An 18856-nucleotide genomic window follows, 5' to 3' on the forward strand; every position below is an offset into this window, starting at 1 on the left:
TATATATATATATATAATTGTCAGGCATTGAAAATCAGCCATTCTGGAGCAGTGCCTCGAAGAACTTAGTTGAATAAATTGACCCCAGTAGAATTAGTCTGCTATTCTATGGGTCTCTTTGCTGAACTGCTAAGTTAATGGGACATAACCAAACCAACATCGGTTTTTCAAGTGGTGAGACACACATGCACATATGTGTGTGTATATGTATATATATATATATATATATATATATATATATATATATATATATATATATATATATGGTGGGTCTCCACAGTGTCTGTCTACGGGACTATACTAGAAAAGATTTTCTCCAAGGTACTGCATGGTGGGACTGAACCTGAAACCAAATGGTTACAAAGTAAGCTTCACACACTACACACAACAGTGCTGAGAAATAATAACTCAAAACCAGATTCACAAATTCTCTCTCTAAATTCTAAATCTCAGAAAAAGCTTGGAGTGAAGCAGAATTAGATTTGGCAATGCTACTCCACCACCACCACCACCACTCAAGCCCACTCACTCACCCCCACCTATATCAACATTTCTTAGTTTCAGAAGAGTTAATGGAGAAAACAGTTGGTGATGGTGGTGGTAGTGATAGAGGTGAATATGTTTGAAATATTGGTGGTTGTGATGATGTTAATTAAGTTAATGATAATTAGAGGAAGGGGGAGGAGAACAAACAAGCAAGCAAGCAGACGTGGTAATCATAATGATGGTGGTGGTGGGGAAGATGTTCTCTGCCTAGTGTGATGTAAGGGATATAATGCTGTGCTGTGTCATATTGAGTGCTGTTGTCATTGTTGGTTAATCCCAGATCAGCCCAAATTCAATGAACCAACAAATGAAAGACATGCTAGACATGACCATTCCAACATTTCTTTCTAGGAACATATTATTTATTGCATTGTTAAAATTTTCTTAACAGGGTGTAATTTTGAAAGAGATTTAGCTGCAGTTTCTACCAAACTGAGCAACCACGTCAAGCCTACCCCTACTTTTACAACACTGTATTTTGTAGTGCAGAATGCAGTATGGGTGTGGTGCAGTGTCACAGTATGTGCTCTAAGGGTGTTTCATAATAATGCAATATAACGTGTGTGTGTGTGTGTGTGAGAATGTGCATGGCTTCATGTAATGCAGTGAACAATATATTTCTGTAGTAGTGTATCATTATGGATATGTAGTGAAGTGTGCTGCCACACACACACACACACACACATGATGTAATGCGCTGTGTGGTTGCCAATGATGTAATGCAGTGAGCAGCCGTCTCTTTAATTGTCATATAAGGTGATACAGAGTGTGAATAGTAATATAATGTGATATGTTGCTGTCATAATAACTGTAACGTATGTTAGATCCACCAATGATTTAGACCTTACCAATTTCGATTTTCACAATGTCTTCCAGGAGAACCTGCTGGTACTGTGTCACGGCTTCCTTCTCATCGTCATACCTGAAGAATAGAGAAAAGGTTATTGGGAGTGATAATCCAGAGAGGTGAGATGAAATGTGTATGATTAAGACAAAGGCACACACCTTGAATTATAAGGCATGGCACAAACACGAAGTCATAGAAATATATAAGAATACAGACACAATATGTACATAAGCATATACATAACAATAATATATATATATATATATATATATATAATATAAACACATATACAGGATACAATAACATAAGTGCATAACAACATATATACATAATGCAATAACATGTATATACAGGCATAAGACCATATATATGATTGTATATATCTATATGTATGTATGTATATATCTGTATGTATGTATGTATATATCTATATGTATGTATGTATGTATGTATGTATATGCTACGAGCTGGGCGAATCGTTAGTACTCCCAGCAAAGTGCTTAGGACAAAACTCACAGTAAGATGGAAAATAATGTGTATTTTTGTATACTTCTGTTTCACTTATATTTGAAAAACTTTCTCCTACTCGTTTTCAACCCATTACCTACCAGTGATCTCATATGAGATCACTTAAAAATTACAAATTTCGTAAGTATTTACACGTATCTAACCTTTTTGCTATATCTACTAGGTATGTGTTGGCACTCCGTCGCTTACGACATTGAGGATTCCAGTTGATCTGATCGACGGAACAGCCTGCTCGTGAAATTAACGCGCAAGTGGCTGAGCACTCCACAGACACGTGTACCCTTAACGTAGTTCTCTGGGATATTCAGCGTGACATAGTGTGACAAAGCTGGCCCCTTTGAATCACAGGCACAACAGAAACAGGAAGTAAGAGTGAGAGAAAGTTGTGATGAAAGAGTACAGCAGGGTTCGCCACCATCCCCTGCCTCCACATCTAGGTATATTTCTCTGATATTCAAATGAGGTTTGCTAATTTTTCACCCAATATCTCGCTTATTTCTATTTAAAATGTTATTTTGAAATGTTATTTGATCATTCCAGCGTGTTTCTAAGGCTGTTTTATGCTAGAAATCAAAGTTTCATAAAAAAAAAAAGGTTCCAGTTAATAGAATTATGGGAGGTAATGGGTTAAATTGCAAAATCTTTGATCAGATCCTCACAATGGCACTATGAACACTTCGATATTACATTTCCGATCATATAAACCACATGGAATATTATTTTAAAGTTTAAAGTGAAATCCAAGACCAGGGCCGCATTAAGACCTGATGAAGCCCTTAGCATTTAATAGATTTTTGGTACCCCCTTATATATATATAATTCAAAATATAAACAATAATTAATAAACCATAAAATATATATTTGTTTTTCAAAATGAAACAAAACTAAACAAGAAGATGGAAAATAATGTTTATTCTTGTATACTTCCAATCCATTTATATTTGAAAAGTTTTCTCCTATTTTGTTTAATTGTAAAATCTTTGATCAGATCCCCACGTGTGTGCGTCTTCCCACCACTGCTTGACAACAGGTGTTGGTTTGTTTACTTTTCCGTAATGCAGCATTTCGGCAAAAAGTTCCTGATAGGATGTGTGTAAAGCTTTAAAGAAAATTTTTTAAAAGTCTTGGGATCAAGTTATACGACTTAACCCTTCAAGAAGGTGCTGCAGCATGGCCACAGTTTGATAACTGAAACAAGTGTAGGATAAACAATAAAAGGAAGACTGTGCAAAATATTATTCCAGTAATGTTTGCGGCTGTCTGATATTTGCAGACAACACGATGCAACTTTGCTTTGTAAACTTTCAAAAAACATACACCCCCCAGGACATGCTGTGGAGTGTTTTCAGGACTTTGGGATTAATGGACAGCTTCTGGTTGCCATGAAGTCCCTATACAAATGCCCAGATGGTGCTAAGTCAAAGGCTTTCAACATGAGTGTTAGACTCAGCAGGAATATATATCATTACCTCTCTTCTTCATAGCTTTCATAACTGGATTAACATGTGCAGCAGTTGTGGAAATGGTATCACAATGATCAGGTTGGTTAGCTGATATTTGAAGACAACATGGTGCTACTTGGTTCATCAGAAGATAATCTCCAGCATTCATTGAATGGCTTAGCTGATATTTGCAGACGACATGGAATTTCTGTCATGAGTGTTGAATAATGACCGAAAGAGCAGGATCGAGAATACGATCAACCAAAATGGTTTTCCTCCGAAGGGTGTCTGCAAGAAAGTTATTCCACAGGGTGTGTAGCTCGGTGATCAGGGAGTCGCTGCACACCATGCATCTACTGCTCCATATTGAGAAGTCACCTGTGCGGTAGTACGGACATGTATTTAAAATGTTGCAAGAAAGGGTCGTAAGACGAATTCTTCAAGCCGAGCCAACTGGCAGGAGACCAAGGGGTAGACCAAAAACAAGAAGGACCCTGTGGAGAAGGTGCTTGAGGACTCTACCCCCTCTGCAGATAGGAGACCAAGGGGTAGGCCAAGAATGAAATGGTTGGATAATGTCCATAGCCTGTGTTGGTCATGCTTGGGAATCCATCTACAAGGTCTAATGACAGCTGCTTCTGATAGGACCCTATGGCGGAGGTACTTGAGGACTCTGCCCCAACAAGTTGTGGACCTAGGGTAGACCAAGAAAGAGAGAGTTGGATAATATTGCACATTATCTCACATCTTAGCTGTTGTTCTGCCTCACCATGCCATTAACCCACTGGTTTACTGGGTCTCCCACTTCTAGGTTCAGTAAAAAATGAGATATTTAGATCTAACACAGCATCAGATCATTATTGAGAATAGATTTAAATAAATATCCCATTTTTAAGCTTGTTCTTGTTGCTGCAGAGAGGACCTTCTGAATAAAGGTATTTATAATTAGTTGAATAGCATTGCAAGATGATAGAGGTTTCAATCTCCACTTATTAAAGTTTTTTTTTTTTGAAACCATTAAACAAAAAAAAAAAATTTAAATGAAAAATCTTACACTCTGGTCTGACTTGAATCCACTACCAGATTATGCAGGATGTCCTATCACTGCTTATTTATCTGTGTCTTTACTTACATTGGGTGCCCTGTTAATTTCTGTGGAAAATAAGATAATTAAATCTACCACAGCATCAAATCAATAATAAAAATAGATTTAAATATCTCATTTTTAAGTTGTTTCTTAGGTGTTGGTTTGATGGCCTAATAGGTAAAGGTGTTAGTAATTTAACTAACAACCTTGTATGAAGGTAGAGGTTTCGATCTCTATCTAGAAATATTTTTGTATAAACGAAAAAAAAATAAAAAGACTCTCACCTTCTTCCCCTATCCTGACCAGGTTTGAACCCTTGGCAGGACACTTCAGATTGTCCAGCTCATCTACACTCACCTTTACCCACCAGTCTACCGGGTCCCTCCCGCCCAATAATTGCTGTCAAAGCTGAGATACTTAAATCTATAATTGCGTCCAATCAATAATAAAAATTGATTTAAATATCTCATCTTTCCGAGCACACACACACACACAACTGGCTTCTTTCAGTTTCTGTCTACCAAATTCACTCACAAGTCTTTGACCAGTCTGAGCCTACAGAAAAAGACTTGTCCAAGGTGCCAAGCAGTGGGACTAAACCCAGAAAGGTTGGGAAGCAAGATTCTTACCATACAGCCACTCCTACATTAATTATTATTATATAATTTAATAGTTTTGCAGATGTAGAAACAAAAAGTAAGTGAAAAACCATTTGGTTCTGCTCAGGATGGTATTGAACTCTAGCCAGAAACTCCAGTATGTCCTCTGCTGCTGGTTATCTACACCTTTACCTACAAGGACCTAGACTCCCAATGAAATGTTCTCAAAAATTAAGATATTTAACTTTTTGCCATTCACACTATCCTATCATAAGTAATTCTGTTATTCTTTTACTCATTTGATTGTGGCCATGCTGCAGCATCACCTTAAATAGTTTTAGTGGAAGAAATTGACCTCAGGACTTATCTTTGAAGTTTACACACACACACACACACACACACACAAACATACATATTCTTTTACTTGTCTAAGTTATTAGACTGCAGCCATCCTGGGGCACGACCTTCAAGAATTTTTATCAATTGAATCAAGCCAAGTACTTTCTCTTTTTAAGCCTGGTACTCATTCTATCAGTCTCTTTTGCTGAACTGGTATGCTATGAAGACATAACCACACCAGCATTAGTTGTCAAATGATGGTGGTGGGACAAACAGAGTCACAAAGACACACACACACACACATAAATAAATAGATACATATACACAAACATGCAGGAAATAAATAGACACCTTTTAATATTCAAAATCTTTCATTTAATACGCAAAGCGAACAATTGGAATGTAATCGATAGGTAGGACTACATACTTTAGTATTTAGTTGACATTCCCTTTGCAGTTTTTAATTCAGAAACTCTTTTTGGCATTGAACTGATGAGCTTTGTGATTGTCTCTTGTGGAATTTCTGCCCACTTTTCACGCAACAATCGAAACAATTCATTTTTAGATTTAGGTATCTGTCCAGTTTTTCGTATAGCTCTATCTAGTATGTTCCAAACATTTTCAATTGGGTTCATGTCAGGAGATTTGCTCGGCCAAGGAAGCTTTTTCAGTCAGCCATTGTTGATTTCCTTTTGCTGTGTGGCATGGAGCCCCATCTTCCATGAATAAAAACTCATTTTTTGTTATGTTATCGTGTGAACACATCAGAAGTAGTCCTTGCTTAAGTATTACGATGTATTTTTCAGAGTTTATGGTTCCAACACATTCGATCAGTTCAGGACGACCATTGCTGGAGACAGCTCCCCATACCATTATAGAGATACTGCCATATTTCACAGTTGGTTGGACTCGTTTCAAATCAAATTCTTGATTGGAAAGCCTCCAGACCCAAACACGTCCACTGTCTAAAAATAATGAAAATCTGGATTCATCTGAGAAAATCACTCTATCCCAAAGTGAACTGGATTTTTCTGACATCTCCTCAGCCCATTTCTTTCTTTTCATGATATTAATTGGTTGAAAGAGAGGTTTTCTTCTAGCTGCTCGTCCATAACACCCAAGCTTATGCAGATATGTAACACACATTCTTCGACTAACTTCTAGCTGTTTTGCAGTGTCAGGAGCCTTCAAACGGGGTTTGTTTTTCACAATTCTCTTCAAACAGCAAAGCTTCCTTTCCGAGGACCCAATATGTTGATTTTTCTTCCTTGGCTTTTGAATTGCACTATAATTCTATTAACAGTAGCAAGAGGAATTTGAAGATTTTCAGCAACTTTTCGCTGGCTAAGACCAGCCTCAGATTGCCCAACATATATGTATGTATGTATATGTATGTATGTATGTATGTATGTATGTATGTATCTATATATATATATATATATATATGTATGTATGTATGTATGTATGTATGTATGTATGTATGTATGTATGTATGTATGTATGTATGTATGTATGTATATATATATATATATATATGTATGTATGTATGTATGTATGTATGTATGTATGTATGTATGTATGTATATATCAATGTATGTATGTATATATCTATGCGGCTCAGTGGTTACCAATGATGTTGAATTGTTATTCTTTTCGGGTTATGGCTACTGTTGCTTAGTGAGTGGGATTGACTCAGTGCACAGCCTTTCCTCACTTTAAAAAAAAATCTTCTTGCATAGGCACTGCACGATAACAACATGTTAAGCTTTGTGCAATGGCCATACTCAATAACGAGGGGGCAGCCATCATCATATATATATACTTCCATAATAACATAAATAAACACATATATAAATACATACATAACACAAGAACGTATACATGATATACACACACATACACAAAACAAAACAATAATATAAACATTTGAGTAACACACACAAAAATATAGATAACAGAAGAATATAGAGATTACATACAAAACATGAACATGTATACACACACACATATATATAAAGGAGCACTCTGTCAGTTATAACGAGGGTCCCAGCTGATCTGATCAACGGAAAAGCTTGCTCATGGAATTAAAGTGCAAGTGGCTGAGCACTCCACAGACACATGTATCCTTAATGTAGTTCTCAGGGGTATTCAGTGTGACACAAAGTGTGACAAGGCTGGCCCCTTTGAATTACAGGTACTACTCATTTTTGCCAGCTGAGTGTACTGGAGCAATGTGAAATAAAGTGTCTACCTCAAAAAAACAATGCGTTGCCAGGAATTGAACTCACGACCTTACGACTATGAGCCGAATGCCCTAACCACTAAGCCATGCACCTTCACTACATATATGTAACACAAGGACATATATAACAAGAACACATCATCAACGAATTGATAAATCATCAGATGCTATTGTACACCACTGGTCACAATGCGCTTGCAGTTCTGTCTTAATTGGTTCCATTCTTTTCCATCTTGACCCCAATAGCTCAACTGAATCGTGTTCCCAAGTGGCCTTTTTTGACCTCTTGGATACCACTGGGCAACTGTGTGGGTTCACCTATTCTCTGTGAGCCCTACGATAAGGCAGACCCAGCAGAACTTAATGCTTTTGATATTCTGGGATCACATCATTCACTCTGTTCTATTCTTGAATTATCTCATTGTGAATATGATCCCTTAATAATAATTCTAGCATGGATTTTTCTCTAGCCTTTTGCATCGTAGCCGATCAGTCGTCTTCGTAGTAGCTCCATGTTTCATGTATAAAAGAGCCAGCAGGGTGGTGCTGTCAAAGAATCTGGCAAAGATACATAAACACTGAGAAACATGCAAAACAGAAGGACAAACACCACAACACATTTCATCACAAAACAATCTGTATGCACAAGGAAATCTATTCTTGCATCACTATGTGAGAGGAGACATGTGTGTGTGTGAGAGAGAGGGGGTGGGAGGGTGGTGGAGGGGTGGGAGTGTGTGAGGGAGTGCGTGTGTGGGAGGGAGAGTGTGAGGGAAGGGTGTGAGGGTGGGGGGATTATGTGTGGGGAGGGAGCGTGTGTGTGTGAGTGTGTATGATTGAGAATGTGTGTGTGTGTGTGTGTGTGTGTGTGTGTGTGCGTGTGTGTGTACAAGCATGTTTATAGGTGTTTATGAATGTGAGAGTGAGTGTGCATGACAGGGAAAGTGTACTTGAGTGCAGGTGTGTGTGAGAATGTGTGTGTTTGGTCTGAGTGAGAGTTTGTAAGTGCATATGGCTGTAAGAGTGTGTGCGTGTGCAGGTTTTGCTGTTTTTAGGGGTGAAGGTGCAGGAGAGTAAGTGTGTGAGAGACTGTACTGATGTGAGTGAATGGGTGTGATGTGAGTTGGAATGTGTATGGATGTGTGTGTGTATGCATGTATGGATGTGTGTGTGTATGTATGTATGGATGTGCAGGTGTTTTGACCTCACTCAGTCATCTAAGAAGGGCATCAGCTCTTGTTTATGGAAACCAGTGAACAAACTAGGATGTTCACCAACAACAAAATACAACAGTGATCAGATATTCACATTCAAATTTGTCTGAAATTATTACAAATTAATAAATATATAACTGTCTGGATTCTCACTCTTCTAAATGCACCCCATGAATTTTTTTCTGTTTGGTAGATATCAGCGCACATCAGTAAATAATTCATTTGTTGATCCCTATAAATGAAAGCTGATGTTCGTGTGAGCTTCATCAATCTGGCAGGGAAGCTTTGACCAGGAGAGACAATAAGGCTGAAAGACAGCAGTATCCCAGTGTCTTCTTACACTGTTAAATCAGGTGTTTTGTATACATGTCGTCTAAAGGGAGGTGTTCTCTGATGATGAAAATTAACCAGGATCAGATATTCATGTCTGAATCTGTCAACACATATTCACAATGAATAGATATGTTACTGGATTGCATATTATGTATATATGAATTGTATATATGTATGTATTTATATATATATATATATATATATATATATATATATATATATAGTGCGTATTATATACTTTCTGTTTGTGTATATATTATATATACTCTTTTACTCTTTTACTTGTTTCAGTCTTTTGACTGTGGCCATGCTGGAGCACCGCCTTTAGTCGAGAAAATCGACCCCAGGACTTATTCTTTGGAAACCTAGTACTTATTCTATCGGTCTCTTTTTGCCGAACCGCTAAGTTACGGGGACATAAACACACCAGCATCGGTTGTCAAGCGATGTTGGGGGGACAAACACAGACACACAAACATTTACACACACATACATATATATATATATATATATATATATATATATATATATATATATATATATATACATACATACATACATATATATATATATATATATATATATATATATATATATATACATACCTATATATATATATATATATATATATATATATATATATATATATATATATATATACATACATATATACGGCAGGCTTCTTTCAGTTTCCGTCTACCAAATCCACTTACAGGGCTTTGGTCGGCCCGAGGCTATAGTAGAAGACACTTGCCCAAGGTGCCACGCAGTGGGACTGAACCCGGGACCATGTGGTTGGTAAGCAAGCTACTTACCACACAGCCACTCCTGCACCTATTGTGCATATTACATATATTGTGTGTGTGTATATATATATTGTGCATATTACATATATTGTGTGTGTATATATATATTGTGCATATTATGTATATTGTGTGCATGTATACATATTTTGTGTGTATGTCATAATGTCTGTGTGAATTTATATTATACTCATATTTTCTGTGGAACTTTACATATGTAGCTTGTGTGTATATGCATGTATACATATAGTGTATGCATATGAATGGGAGAGAATGAATGGGAGAAAGAGAGCCTGCCTTATGTCGACCCAATAGAGGGACCAGCTATCCGAGTTGATAGTACCAGGGTAGATAAAGCAATTAAGAGTATGAAGACCGGGAAAGCCCCCGGCCCATCAGGAATCACTGCAGAGATGCTCAAAATATCTGGCAGTGTTGGCTATAGCCTAGTCACCCGTATTACGAACCAGGTGATACACGAAGGAGTCATACCCTATGACTGGTGTAGCAGCATCATAGTCAACTGCTACAAAGGTAAAGGGGACGCTTTAGATACAAATAATTACAGAGGCATCAAGCTGTTAGATCAGGTTATGAAAGTTACAGAGAGGGTCATAGCCCAACTAATTAGGGAGCGAATCAATTTAGATGAGATGCAGTTTGGGTTCGTGCCAGGTAAAAGCACTACTGATGCCTTATTTCTAGTGAGACAGTTGCAAGAGAAATACCTAGCCAAGGATAAACCTCTGTACCTGGCTTTCGTTGACATGGAGAAAGCCTTTGACAGGGTCCCCCGTTCCCTTATCTGGTGGTCAATGAGGAAACTTGGGATAGAAGAATGGCTAGTGAGAGCTGTGCGAGCCATGTACAGAGATGCGGCCAGTAAGGTGAGGGTTGGAAATGAGTACAGCAATGAATTCCGGGTAGAGGTAGGGGTCCACCAAGGTTCCGTCCTCAGCCCCCTATTATTTACCATAGTCCTCCAGGCAATCACAGAGGAGTTCAAGACAGGTTGCCCCTGGGAGCTCCTCTATGCTGATGACCTTGCCCTAATTGCGGAGTCACTATCAGAACTAGAGGAGAAGTTTCAGGTGTGGAAGCAAGGTCTAGAATTGAAGGGCCTTAGAGTCAACCTAGCTAAAACCAAAATCCTAATAAGTAGGAAGGTAGATAAAACACAAACCCCTTCAGGTAGATGGCCCTGCTCAGTATGTAGAAAAGGAGTAGGTAGTAACTCTATAAGATGTACCCGGTGCAAGCTATGGACACATAAGAGGTGCAGCAACATCAAAGGCAGGTTAACTAGCAAGTTAGTTTTTGTTTGTGGCAGATGTTCAGGTGCAATAAAGACTGCAAACAAACAGGAAACAACTTCTATCTCATTCCAGGGTGAAAAACTAGAGGTAGTCGATAGCTTCCGCTATCTGGGCGACCAAGTTAGTAGTGGGGGTGGGTGCGCTGAAAGTGTAGCTGCTAGAATAAGAATAGCCTGGGCAAAGTTTAGAGAGCTCTTACCCCTGCTGGCGACAAAGGGACTCTCACTCAGAGTAAAAGGCAGACTGTATGACGCATGCGTACGAACAACCATGCTACATGGCAGTGAAACATGGGCTGTAACTGCTGAGGACATACGTAAGCTCGCAAGGAATGAAGCCAGTATGCTCCGTTGGATGTGTAATGTCAATGTGAATACCCGTCAGAGTGTAAGTATCTTGAGAGAAAAGCTGAACATTAGAAGCATCAGTTGTGGCGTGCAAGAGAGACGATTGCGCTGGTATGGACATGTGGTGAGAATGGAGGAGGATAGCTGCGTGAAAAAGTGCCACACCCTAACAGTTGAGGGAACCCGTGGAAGAGGTAGGCCCAGGAAGACCTGGGCTGAGGTGGTGAGGCAAGACCTTCGTACATTGGGCCTCACCGAGGCGATGACTACGGACCGAGACCTTTGGAAATGGGCTGTGCGTGAGAAGACCCGGCAAGCCAAGTAAGATCGTTGCCAGTGCCCCTGGACTGGTTCTTGTGCGGGTGGCACATGAGATGCACCATTTTGAGCGTGGCCGTTGCCAGTACCGCCTGACTGGCTCCTGTAGGATTTTCGAGCGAGATCGTTGCCAGTGCCCCTGGACTGGCTTGTGCGGGTGGCACATAAAAGACACCATTTCGAGCGTGGCCGTTTTCGTGCGGGTGACACGTAAAAGCACCCACTACACTCTCTGAGTGGTTGGCGTTAGGAAGGGCATCCAGCTGTAGAAACTCTGCCAAATCAGACTGGAGCCTGGTGTTGCCATCCGGTTTCACCAGTCCTCAGTCAAATCGTCCAACCCATGCTAGCATGGAAAGCGGACGTTAAACGATGATGATGATATGTATATTAAACTTGTATATATATATATATATATATATATATATATATATATATATATATTTGGGCATATATGAATGTATATATTATGTACATATTACATATATAATATATATATAGTATGTTTGTGTGTGTTTGTATATATATTGTGTATCGTGTGTGTGAGAGTGTGTATGGACAGATATATGTAAATGCACTCACATGCATATTAAATATCGTGTATAGAAGAACAGATCACCTACCAACCAACGTAGAATGCCCGTTGACTCAAAAGCAGTATTATATCCATTTCCTGTCGATCGTGATCTCCAACTCTAAATTAAAAAAAGAAGAAAAAAAACAAATAATAAAAGAAACAAGAATATAACTAAAAAAACAAACTTATTAATACCGAGTGCTTAGTTAGACATGTGTGTGTGTGTGTATGTATTTTTAATGTACTTGTGTGACTGTGTGTGAGTGCATGAGATTATGTATTCTATAAACCTATGCAGTTAGTATTTTTAGTCAAGGATTGTAGCCATGCTGTAGCACTGTTTACAAGTATACAGTCTATCATATTGAATGCAAAGAAGGATAAAGCTCAAATCTGTATTAACAATACCATTTTTCCATTTATCTTTTCAGTTTTATGTCTGTCTTCTAGGCATGGGCTGAATGAGATTTATTGAGTCACTACTCTATGGCCAGCTTCCTTTCCTGCTGCAAACTCTTCCTGATTTTTAACAGTACTTTTGTCTTCATACCAAACTGATTAAACTGTCAAGTGTCAAGTCATATTCTTTTCTACTCAAGGCACAAGACCGGAAATTTTGGGGGAAGGGGACCAGTCGATTAGCTTGACCTCAGTACACAACTGGTACTTAATTTATCAACCACAAAAAGATGAACGGCAGAGTCAACCTCTGCAGAATTTGAACTCAGAACATAAAGACAGATGAAATATCACTAAGATTTTTTCTTGGCATACTAACGTCTCTTATTTCTTTATTGCCCACAAGGGGCTAAACATAGAGAGGACAAACAAGGACAGACAAAGGGATTAAGTTGATTACATCAACCCCAGTGGTACTTAATTTATCGACCCCGAAAGGATGAAAAGCAAAGTCGGCCTCGGTGGAATTTGAACTCAGAACGTAACGGCAGATGAAATACTGCTAAGCATTTCATCATGCTGAAGTTTCTGCCAGCTCGCCACATAAGTGACAAGACATATTGTTTACAAGAGATTTAAACAAACGCACCATTTGCTCGTTTAAAAACACACATGATATATATATATATATAATGTATATATAATGTATATATACCATGACCTAATGATCAGGGTGTTATATTCATGATTGTGAGATCATGGGTTTATAATGTTCTTGAGCAAAACACTTCATCTCACATTGCACTGTGATCAGTTCAATACCTGACATGTGGTACATGGTGCACCTGTTCAGGTAACGTTGACTTGATGGAGGGAATGAGCTAATGTAGGGCACAAACATCTGATCACTATTAACAAATCATTTGTGTAGGTTGTCTGGCAAAAAAGCTGCATACTCATGTTGTCTTCAACGGATGAGTCCATCATACATATATAAAAGACATGTTAGGATCCACAATGAGCAGAACTTACTTGCAGGTATTGGTAGTGCAAATCAGAGGTGCAATCTGTGTGGGTGTTTTTTCAAAACACTGTCTGGTTTAAAAAGCCACATCAGACGCCATGAAAGGGCTAAGGTGTAGGTGCAGGAGGTGGTCAAACTCTGTTTAAGGAGTAGACAACCACCATATATATATATATATATATATATATATATATGCATATATATAAATAATATATATATGCATATATACTTACATATATGTACATACTTACATCTATATATATATATATATATATATATATATATATATATATGCATATGTGGGCACAAGACGTCACGAAACATGTACAACAAAAAAATACAAAGCACGAGTACATGGAACATGAACTATTCTTTCGAACAATGAGACACAAATGGAAAACAAAACAAACAACATAAAGAACGGCCCTTCATCAGTTGTTGGCTGTTTTTCTAGTCTCGTATTTCGAGCATTTAACAACAATGTACACTTTCGATAAGACAGTTGCTCTCTCAAAGCAAATAAAATAAAATTTAGGATTTTGCGGAGTCAAAATTGGTAATACAAACAGGACAGTGAAAACAAACAGGACAGTGAAAACAAACAGGACAGTGAAAACAAACAGGACAGTGAAAACAAACAGGACAGTGAAAACAAACAGGACAGTGAAAACAAACAGGAAGGGCTGCTAATCCTAAATGAGGTTGTGGTAGCGAATGCATAAATCAAGCATGGACAGGAGACAAACAAGAACATGTCTTGCTTGTTCCAGCTAATGGAAAGAAAGAAACACAAGTTAGGAGAAGAAAGAAAGATGGCCAATGGTCACGTGGGAGCCATGTGAGCAAGGGAGGAGGGACGAAGGAGGAGGGGTGAGAGAGGAGGGGTAAGAGAGGAGGGGTGAGGGAGGAGGGTGAGGGTGAGGGAGGAGGGGTGAGGGAGGAGGGTGATGGTGAGGGAGGAGGGGTGAGGGAGGAGGGGTGAGGGAGGAGGGGTGAGGGAGGAGGGGTGAGGGAGGAGGGGTGAGGGAGGAGGGGTGAGGGAGGAGGGGTGAGGGAGGAGGGTGAGGGTGAGGGAGGAGGGGTGAGGGAGGAGGGGTGAGGGAGGAGGGGTGAGGGAGGAGGGGTGAGGGAGGAGGGGTGAGGGAGGAGGGGTGAGGGAGGAGGGGTGAGGGAGGAGGGGTGAGGGAGGAGGGGTGAGGGAGGAGGGGTGATGTGAAGCAAAGTAGCTAGTTAGAAAATTTATATCATAGATGAAAGTAGTTACTATACTAAGAAGTAATGTCACCACTTCAGCATGGCTATTCCATAGGAACTGATGTTACTATCATTTTTAACACCAAGAAAAAACCTGCTCTAGCTGGTCATCGATGCAATCTGCATCCAACATATATTGCAAGCAGGGGAGCGAACTCCTACTATCTTCTCATGCTCCACTGCTTGTAATATATGTCGGGTGCTGACTTCATCGATAACCAGCTGGAGGAGGCTTCCTTTCGATGTTAAAAATGGAAGTAATGTTGGTTCATATGGAACAGTCATGTTGAAGTGGTGACAAACATTACTTTTTATACAAATACACACACATATATATAGCTATCCCCATCGTCATGTATCGTACACTGGTAGCATATTGATGACACTATAAGGAAAGTCATCTTAAGTCCAAGTTTTCCAGTTTGTGAAATACATACATATGTATATATATGTATGGATGTATGTTGTTATACAAACATCCTTCAGAGCAACTTTTACCAATATCCTGTGATTTGTGTTCCTTCATACATTTTTTTTTCTCTGTATGTTATATAATGCTATCATCTTTTGACATGACACCTGTTGTTTGCTTATCTTTCCTTCTTTTTTATTCTATGATATATATTTGTTTGAAAAAATCAAGTTTTGGTTTTTAATATTGAAAGTAAATATTTCTATGACATATTTGTATATACACAAACACACACCCACACACATGTGTATATGACAATAAATTTACAAAATTGTTTTCACATAAGATATTTTTACGTAACAGTTTTACTGTTAAAATATTAGTGTATGTTTTCACATGGTGAATTTTTTACCACATGCAAAGAAAACAAAGAAAATCATATGTTACAGAAACGGTTTCATAAAGCAAAAAAATTTGCATATTAATTTTTTTTTTCCTGAATAAATTTTAGTGCAAAATGTAACTAAAACAGGTTTTGCAGCAGAAAAAAAAATTCAAATCCTACAAGCTGGTTACACTGTCCTTTGCTTACAGCTTTTAAAATATGTCCTTCAATGCATATATATATATATAGGTGCTGGTGTAGCCATGTGATAGATTCAGTTCCATTGCGTGGCACCTTGGGTAACTGTCTTCTACAACATTCTCAAGCTGCCCAAAGCCTTGTGAGTGGATTTCGCAGACGAAGGCTAAAAGAAGACCATTGGATGCATATGTGTGTGCGTGTGTGTGTGTGTGTGTGTGTGTCGAAACCATAATGATATCCATGTGGCAGCTGAAGATGGGGGTATGTTGGATTGTTGGTATGGCTGTTATTGTAAATGTGGAATAGTGTTATAACACATCCTTTTTGATATTATATATATATATATACACACATATATATATATACACACACATATATATACACACACACATATATATATATATATATATATATATATATATATATATATATATATATACATATATATATATATATATGTATATATATATATATATATATATATATATATATATATATATATATATATGTATATATATATATATATATATATATATATATATATATATATATATATGTATATATATATATATATATATATATATATATATATATATATGTATATATATATATATATATATATATATATATATATATATGTATATATATATATATATATATATATATATATATTCATTTAAAATACATAGATGCCTATAATAGGACATCTGACCCGCTAGAAAGAGCAGCAAAACACTCTATACCACAAAAATAGGAATAATTCCCTTTCGAAATTATTCCTATTTTTGTGGTATAGAGTGTTTTGCTGCTCTTTCTAGCGGGTCAGATGTCCTATTATAGGCATCTCTGTATTTTAAATGAATAATATATAGTCTATTGACTGATTTTTATTCTCGCTAGACCACTGGCGGTAAATAAAATTTCTAAAATTTTTTTTGCTGCCCTATAATTTATTAATATATATATATATATATATATATATATATATACATACATACATATATGTATGTATCAATGCGTGGGTGTCTGTGTTTGTCCTCCACCATCAACTGACAACCAGTGTTGGTGCATTTATGTCCCCATAACTTAGGGGTTTGGCAAGAGACCAATAGGATAAATACCAGGCGTAAAACACAAAGTGCTAGGGTCAATTTGTTTGATTAAAATCTTTCAGGTGGTGCCCCAGCATGGGTTGGACAGAATTTTGTTGAGGTAGATATTATATGATTGGATGCCTTTCCTGTTGCTAACCATCGCCTGTTCCCAAGTAAGATAACATTTCGCCATGACTAAACATGTTTTACGACAGAAGATTGCATGATAGTTGTAAATGAGTGTCTCTGTCATGCATGTGGGGTCTTTCATTCACAATGTCATGGCTAAGAGACATTAACACACACACACACGTGCATATACTATGATTCCTTCCAGTTTCTGTCTACCATATCCACTCATAAGGCTTTGGTCAACCCAAGGTGATAGCAGATGACACTTGCCTAGGGTTTCTATGCAGAGGAATTGAACTGAGAACCATGTGGGTGAGAAGCAATCTTCTTGCCACACAGCCACATCTGTGCCTACATGTGTATAAAGGGATTCTGTACAGTTTTTATCTATTAAATTTCATCACAAGCTACAGATGTAGAAACCAGTCAAATATGCCATTCCTTGGAATGGAACCCAAAGCTAAGTGGTTCAGAAATGAACTTCTTAACCACACAGCCACATCTGTGCCCAAATGTGTGTAGAACTTCTTAACCACATAGCACAACCAAAATTGTCCTAGCATTGAACGATGTCTTTTAATTAGCTGTAATGTATCCAAAACTTTTTCCCGGATTTGTTCCTTTTAAAAGACAGTATAATGTGGACATAAGGGAGGTGTTACTATTGCTTCTAGCTGGCCAAAGATAGTAAGTGTGCATACATGGTTGTTGCTTTTGTTTCTAGCAGGTCGAGGAGGGTATAATTTTGGATATAAAAGAGATGGTATTACTTTTCTCTAGCAGACTGAACAACCATTTAGAGATTCTACCTCACTTTCTAAGTGGTGTGGAATGGTGGCAAGTTCCCATCAACTATTTACAAGAGAACCAGTTCACAAATCACATACTTTATTCATAACATCCGTGATATCAATTTGAGGTCCACAACCTGGAGAAGGACGGAGACAATCAAAGTGACTTGCCTTTCCATCGACAGATTGCCTTACAGGGAGAATCAGTTGAGTTTATCGAATATTTTCATTCTACATGCCAACATGTTATATTTGTTTCACCATCATCATCATTGTTATTGCCATCATCATTTTAATGTCCACTTTTCCATGCTTGCATGGGTCGGTTGAATGCTCTTCTTATCACTAATGTTCACCTGTTCCCAAGTAAGGAAATATTTCCACATGACTGGTCATGTCATTCACAGAAGACTGGAGATAAACAACCTCACTTGTCTCACAGTGACACTCATTTACAGCTATCACATGATGTCAAGACAAGGAAGCACACACATCCACACACATGTACATACATATGCACATATTCTTTTATTTGTTTCAGTCATTTGACTATGGCCATGCTGGAGCACCACCTTTAGTTGAACAAATCGACCTCAGGACTCATTCTTTGTAAGTCTAGTACTTAT

At 38.0% G+C, this 18856-nt stretch overlaps 1 protein-coding gene across 3 annotated transcripts in view; it reads right to left on the reverse strand.

Annotated features, from left to right (window-relative positions):
* LOC106872929 (phosphatidylinositide 4-phosphatase SAC2) overlaps window positions 1-18856 on the reverse strand; it is a 1166845-nt gene that overhangs the window by 71099 nt on the left and 1076890 nt on the right. For all 3 annotated transcript variants that reach the window (XM_089339784.1, XM_089339786.1, XM_089339785.1), the window contains 2 exons: window positions 12585-12656; window positions 1395-1468 (listed from right to left, as the gene is read on the reverse strand). In XM_089339784.1, coding sequence (XP_089195910.1) covers window positions 1395-1468; window positions 12585-12656 — 146 coding nt within the window. The remainder of the gene's footprint in view (window positions 1-1394; window positions 1469-12584; window positions 12657-18856) is intronic.

Source organism: Octopus bimaculoides, chromosome 22 (assembly GCF_046866305.1).
Source record: "Octopus bimaculoides isolate indiv1 chromosome 22, ASM4686630v1, whole genome shotgun sequence".
Classification (NCBI taxonomy): domain Eukaryota; kingdom Metazoa; phylum Mollusca; class Cephalopoda; order Octopoda; family Octopodidae; genus Octopus; species Octopus bimaculoides.